This window comes from Montipora foliosa, chromosome 3, assembly GCF_036669935.1.
Source record: "Montipora foliosa isolate CH-2021 chromosome 3, ASM3666993v2, whole genome shotgun sequence".
NCBI lineage: Eukaryota > Metazoa > Cnidaria > Anthozoa > Scleractinia > Acroporidae > Montipora > Montipora foliosa.
Genome location: NC_090871.1, coordinates 6,486,048 through 6,493,547, shown reverse-complemented (window position 1 = coordinate 6,493,547; position 7,500 = coordinate 6,486,048). Strand labels below are relative to the sequence as shown.

The 7,500-nt window shown below is 42.5% G+C and overlaps 1 protein-coding gene across 1 annotated transcript in view; it reads right to left on the bottom strand.

The window, feature by feature from the left end:
• The window catches only part of LOC137994434 (uncharacterized), an 8,144-nt gene extending 7,179 nt beyond the window's left edge, over positions 1-965 (bottom strand). Inside the window, exons 1-2 of the mRNA XM_068840006.1 lie at positions 783-965; positions 206-300 (exon numbers count right to left, since the gene is read on the bottom strand). Of these exons, the coding sequence (XP_068696107.1) occupies positions 206-300; positions 783-839 (152 nt within the window). The 5' untranslated portion in view covers positions 840-965. The remainder of the gene's footprint in view (positions 1-205; positions 301-782) is intronic.
• Between the last annotated feature and the right edge of the window lie 6,535 nt (positions 966-7,500).

The window sequence follows — 7,500 nt, the reverse complement described above, 5'->3', positions numbered from 1 at the left end:
GTACATGAAAAGTTGACGTTTGAACTGCGCCTTAGGGCCCTTAGAGTGGCGCATGATTGTACACAGGTCCTACAGCCCATATATTCGTAACAGTGATAACAGAACTTAGGCTCTGAAATTTCCATTTAGCCAAGTAGTCCACAGATTTTTAACGCACCAATTAAGACCCTCCCCGAATATGAAATCTAAGAGCACCTTTCCATACCCCACTGTTGTCATGGTGACCAAAGCCCACCAGAAGCCTTCCCATGATCCTCGAAGAAACGGTGGTGGAAATTCTCCTGGGTTACTGGTGTGGTCCTGGCAACAGTAAAACACCGTAATCATCAATTTCAATACATTTACTATACTCGGTGCAGGTTTTTATGGCCAATTTAAGGACTTAGTTATTGATCAAACCAGATGATAAACGAAAATTCACCGTTGTGTTCTCACATAATGAAAAAGTAGTGGAAATTTGTAATTTAACTCGAGACAGGATGACGGGATAGAACACATTCCCATACCCTCAATCTTTCTTTAGCTTCGAGGCATGCTGTGAAAGTTATTTTGGTCTCGTGCCCATGGTCGCACAGTCATTGATCAATTACAACTAACCAATCAGGTGTCTTTCTTAAAATAGCTACGTATCATGACCACGGGTTAAATGACAAAAATATAGGAGTCGGAGAGGTTGCCTCGAAAAAAGTGAGCAAACAGAAATTCCCGGACTTTTATTCCAAAATCAGACGCAAATTTAACGATAAGTACGCACCCAAGTTTCACAAGGTAATGAAACTCACCAAGAACCAAATGATAATTCCTGACAGTGAGGCTGTAACTAAAATGAAAACCAGCATTGGCCAGGCATTGGCGATCGTTGAGATCAGAATGTGAGTCCTGGTTTTGTCTTGTTGTTCATTGTGAACCAAAAGGATGACTCGAGGTGCAGTAACTACGCCAATGAATGCCCGGTCCCTTGGGAATGAAAAGAAAAGTTAACCATTTGAAAAATTGCTTTTATTTTATGACGCAATTAATAGCGGGGTAACATAACTTTTCTTGTGTAATGATTCCAAAATCAAATGATAATTCCTGACAGTGAGGCTGTAACTAAAATGAAAACCAGCATTGGCCAGGCATTGGCGATCGTTGAGATCAGAATGTGAGTCCTGGTTTTGTCTTGTTGTTCATTGTGAACCAAAAGGATGACTCGAGGTGCAGTAACTACGCCAATGAATGCCCGGTCCCTTGGGAATGAAAAGAAAAGTTAACCATTTGAAAAATTGCTTTTATTTTATGACGCAATTAATAGCGGGGTAACATAACTTTTCTTGTGTAATAATAATAATAATAATAATAATAATAATTATAATAATAATAATAATAATAATAATAATAATAATAATAATAATAATAATAATAAAGGGGCTCTGGGGTAGGACAAGGTTGGTGCCTTATCTGTTGGTGTGTAGGGATGGCGCAGTGGTGAGAGCACTCGCCTCCCACCGAAGTGGCCAGGGTTCGATTCCCAGACTCGGCGTGATATGTGGGTTGAGGTTCTTGGTTCTCTGCTCTGCACCGGGAGGTTTTTCTCCGGGTACTCCGGTTTTCCTCTCTCCTCAAACACCAAAATTTGATTTGATTTGCATTTGCGTTAACTTGTTAATTTCAAATTACAGTGTCCCCGATTAGTGCTCTACAGAGCTATAAGATTAGACACTTAAATAAAGTTCCTTTCGTTTTTTTAGCCTACCACGGGAATATGGACGCTCCCGCCCACCAGAGTCTTGAGTGGCACCTTTAGCAAGTGCCAGAAACCCAAAAGCCATCAGTGTTAGGGTTACAACAACTTCATTTGATGAGAGAATGTCAAATATTGAATTTCGCTCTAACGACGTCAACGGGACCGAAGCTTTTAGTGAAGGTGTCATGTGCGGCAGGTGTCCTGCGGATCAGGAGCGTATGCCCGGTCGTCATCCTGCTACTGCTGAACAACGACAGACGAGATTAGGATGGTCAAAGGAGGATAACAAACGGTTGTTTGAATGTTACGTCAGGAGTGAACCAGAGAGGCGAGTGTACAGAAAAAGACCGTTAGATCAACAACGAATTAACAGAAGTCACCGAGCAGAGATTGGCTGATCAAGTACGCCAGATTAAGTGGCTAGAGCAGTGTGGAGCAAGAGGAAATAGCAATACGAGTAAGACATGAACATCAGGATACTGAAACTATAGAGCATCTTACCACAGATACACCAGACCATGCAACAACATCTGATATCCAAGAAAAACATCAACGTGAAGAGGAACCCAGAGTTTTCACTGCTGAAGATTACAAGAAGAGATCAGCCCAGAACTTTAAGCCCTCTGCGACAGTATCCTAGAAATTATACAACTAGAACAGTGAATAGGATTACCATCACTGAAGTCTTGCGAAAGAACGAAGCTGAAAGCGGAAGTTGGAAAAATCAATAAAGCCGTCAAAAGGATTCAGACGCACAAACATCACTGAACTGAATTCTTTATTGTATGCATATGTTATTACAGAAAGAATGGGAATGATAAAAGGGAGGAAATGGAGAAGAACTAAAGAGCCATTCTAAAAGAGAAGGATTAAGAGGAATATCGAAACTTGGAGAAAAGACCTGAGCAAGATTGAGGAAGTCCGAAGAGGGAACATGAGACTGAAACAAAGAGAGAGGGAAAGGTTGAACAGAAAATATCATCTTGAGGAAAGGGGCACTTTGTATGTCTCAGGCATGTTGAAACGGAAGATCAAGGAAGGTGGAGTTAAAGATCAAAATATACGACGAAAGATGTCAACAGTTCAAACAGAATCACCTGTTTAAAACCAATCAGAAGCTGTTCTACAAAACACTAGATGGAAAGGAACGAGGAGAAACGGTGTCACCTGATCCCACAGAAGCAACCTTCTTCTGGAGCAAGATCTGGTCGAAGGAAGTCGGTCACAATGAGAGAGCATCTTGACCAGAGGATGTAGAGGTGGAGTTCAGTTACAACAGAGGTGCAAGAAGATATCAGCATCACTGTGGAAGATATTAGAAATGGAGTGAGCAAGATGGAAAACTGGAAGGTCCCGATCTTGTTCAGGGGTTCTGGTTTAAGAAACTGACAGGATTGCACTCTATATTGCAAGAATACTTGCAAGACTGTATATGTCAAGAGAATGTGCCAGAGTGGATGGCCAGGGAAAGAACAGTTTTGATATAAAAGGATACAGCGAAAGATGCCCAGGCCATCAACTACCGCCCTTTTGCCTGCCAACCCATTATGTGGAAGGTATTGACAGGAGTCGTGGGAGAGAAGTTATACCACCACTTGAATAGGAATGGACTGCTAACAGATGAACAGAAGGGGTGCAGGAAGGGATCCCGAGAAACTAAAGATCAATTGCTTCTAGACAAGGCAATCCTGAAGAACTGCCGGAGAGGGTTAAAAAACGTTTCAATGGCTTGGATAGACTACAAGAAGGCATATGATATGATGTCGCATTCATGGATCCCGAAATTCCTGGAGATGGTTGGGGCTGCCAAGAATATGATATCTATAATCAATAACAGCATGGTGAATTTGAAGACAGTATTGGCATCAGGAGGAATGACTCTCGAGCAGGTGAACATTAGGAGAGGAATTTTCAAGGTGACTCCTTTTCACCACTACTGTTTATAGTGATTATGTTACCCTTGACCCTAGTAATACGAAAAAATGAGAGCTGGATACAACCTGGCAAAGGACATGAAGCCAACTAACCACCTACTATTCATGGATGATTTGAAGTTGTACGGAGCTAGCAAAGATCAACTAGACTCACTTGTTCAAGTGTGCTGTCCTGGAAATGAAAAGGAGAAGACAAGTTGGCAGTAGCGGAATAGAACTACCGACGGCCAACATATCGGGGAAATAGAGGACGAAGGCTACAAATACCTTGGCATATTACAGTTGGACCAGTCTCCCCAACACCAAGATGAAAGGAAAGATAACATCGGATATATACATGTGGAGAAATAATGGACACGCACGCGCAACAGAGACCTAATTAATATTGCGTAATCAAGCAAACATGGCGATTTTCATCATAGGAATTGTATGGAACAAAACACGAAAGTCGTTTCACCTCTTAACGAAACAGGAAATTGCTCAAAGTTGCATCTCGCCGGCATTCAATATTGCTATAGCCAACATTTCCCATAAAAATTAAGGCAAGGTAACTCGTAATGGGTACGGTTTTGTGCTTGACAGCAAATTATTTGGAGTCCGTAAGAAGGCCCTCATGGCCGTCTCTAATTTCTCGCAGGGGACGTTGTAATGTAGTCTGATTTCTAGCGATAGACGACGACATATCCAGAAAGTTGCATCTGCTTTCTCCTTACAAAACAATGCTCTTTAAGGAACATCCAGCACAAATCCATCAAAATAAATATCTGGCACGGTTTTGCCACTTGTTTTCGCTTAAAGTTTGGGTAAAAATATTCCCTCCAAGCCGTGACACCAAGCGAAAGTCCGACCAAGAAAGGCATTAGTCTAGGCTTTCTACTGCCATGTTGGCTTTCAAAATAACTTGTGTAACCGCTTCTTTTCGGTTTCCAGGCATCAAAAAAGGCTCTCTATAACAAAACCGAGTAAAACTGGGGGAAATAAACACAAGAATACAAAAAAATTGGCGGGAGGAAAGCGCGTAAAGCGTGACTGATGTAAATAGTTTCTTCCTAAACGCTTGTAAAGAATTCCCGGTCAAAGATTTGTCAGATATTTCTCCCACTTCTTGAAAATATTGATCTCCTGATTAATGGAGGAATACGGTTAAACAAGTTAAAAATTATTGTAGGCAGAACAGGCCGTCTCTTGCGGATCAAGTTTTGTTACAATTTGGACGATCCGAAAGTCAGGCTCCTTATCTCGCTGGTCACGCGTTCATGACGTCAACGAAAACGACAACAAAGTGGAATTGTTAAACCAGGCGGATACTCAAACGCCAGGCCATAAAATGAAAGTACCTGCTCGGAAAGAATACGCAAGAATGAAGAACGACTCTAAAAATGGCATTGCTGGCGAGCCCAACAAACACCAGAAAAAGTTAAACAAAAAGGGTTCCAAGTCGCAGCGTGACAACCATCCTGAATGATTGGACAAGGATCTCAGTCACTTGCAAGTGATGTCATCACAGCATCCGGCAATGGAATGAGACAAATTTCACGCTTTGAGGAAAAGCTGCACAGGACATGGAAAGACAATTCGATATCCTGAAAAATCTTTATTTGAGCTCACAACATCTCGAACATGTCTAGCATCGACGGCCACGTAGCCGCGAACTTACGCATCGTCCTTCGCGGAAAAAGTTATAATACGGTCTACAGCAAACATCCGCCCTCGGTCAACTGTTTTCCGGTTTTTCGCCTGCTTTTCTGAGTAAAATCGGTAGAGGAGAGGCGATCAAGCGCCCTGTAGAACCCTTCGAATGATGGGCTCTCTTGCACAAGCCGCCATGTTTAATTTCGGCATTCGGGATTTCTCTCCATGGAAGTATTTTACACTCGGCCAATGGAGAGCCAGCATTACATAGGTTTGATTGGGCAGATTGCTAAAGCACTGAAATCAGACTCCGCCCCTAGATGTCCCACGAATTCTCCACATGATCAGAAAGAGTCAAGAAGTTGTGTAGATCAAAACTCAGAGGGAGGAAATTTGATCGGTGGAATCAATACCTGAGCTTGTAGTACGCTTACAGTGCGGGGATTGTAGAACTGGACAATGGAGGAAGTAAGCCCAACATGGATAGAAGAACACGGAAGATGTTGGCCAAGAAATGGCTGCCTGCTCACCAGGAGTAAATGTTGCGAGGCTGTACCTGCGAGGGGATGAAAGGTTTGGGTTGGAGGATTGATCAGCATCGAGGAGTGTGTAAGAAGGGGACAGCAAATCCCTTCATGGATACCTAAGAGAGAGCACAGAGTGGACAATCAAGCTGCTTTGAAGGATAAAGTGGTTGTTGAAGAAAAGAGGGAGGTCTTTTTTGCAGGACTATGACGAAGGAGGAGGAAAGACGAGAAAGTTAAAAACTGGAAGGAGAAAGCCCTAAAAACATGGTTACGTTTGTCCAACAAATAATCAGATGAAGCTGGAGAGGAGTCTTGGAGATGGCCTCAGGAATGGAATTCATTAAAAAGGAAGACAGGAAGAGTTGATTTTGCTGATCAGGACACAAGCTTTAAGAACAAACTCGGGAACAATGTACAGCCATAGATAAAGGACATCAGAGAGACACACAGTGTAGGTTGTGTGGAGATGCCACGTGAAACATAAGGACACCGGTCAGTGGATGCAAGAGGCGTGCCCAGAGGAGAGGATCGGAAGCGCCACGACAAGGTGGCGCAGCGGGTTACCACTGGGAGATGTGCTAGGAAATATGGGATAGAGTGTACAGACACAGTAGTATGTCCAACACCCTTGCCAAGGAAGAAAATGGAGAAGTGAGGATTACGTGGGACATGACTATATACATAGAAAAAGTGGCTGAAGCACCAGGCACTTCCTATTATGAGGTCGACAGATGATTGTAAAAGTGAGATTACAGAATGTGCTTTGCACTTAAACACCAATTTCATTCCGTTTGTAATTCTTCCCTTGACCAGGGGTCAAATGCAAAAAGACCATTATTTGATTGGCGGTTGTGGAATAACAGTTTTCATTTCCTGCCATTAACCAGATGTTAGTTTTCACGGGGAAAAAAATTGACACATGTTTGCAGAGTTTTATGCCCTAGAAGCTATTGACACCTGCGAATTGTACATTATAGTCCTTAAAGCCTAATTACTAAGCTTTTCTTTCCAAAAGGGTTTAGCTTTTCCTAACTCTCGGGAGAGCGTATAGTCCATGCGTCGTGGGATTACGTGCTTTACTTTAGAGGGGAAGAAACCATATTTCTAAAAAAAGATTTGACTTTCCACGCCTACTTCAGATTACCGTTCACGCCACGCGTAGTTATTCAACCGAGAGCAGAGTTTTCTTGTTCGGTTTTGGGAGTATTCCAGAGCCAACCGCTTCCGTATGCTCGGCCGGAAACACTAAGGCCCCGCTATCGCTGATGAAATATAGCTATATTGATATCGGCCGCCATACAAAGGTTTAGTATATTATTATTATTATGATTATTATTGGTCCCAGCGCGTCGGGACGCGATGGTACCGAGTATGTTTTAAAAAGCGAAAATGAACGCCCAGGACATTTACAGAGGGACCCTGCTACATGCGGGATGTTCTCCCTTGTGTTTGGTTTTAGGGATTGGGGAGGCGTCACTTCGGTTATGAAGAGCCAATGGCAAACGCCTTCTCTTTCTCTTTCATCTACACCTGAAACACTAGTTTCTAGACACGTTTCTTTTTTTTGCTTGCGTCTGCGCGTGTTTGCGTTTTAGAGTTAACAGAACTTTAGTACTTCGTTTTTTAAGTTTTTAATTTGTATCTCTTACTAAATGAGTTGGCAGATGAATCATATCCATAA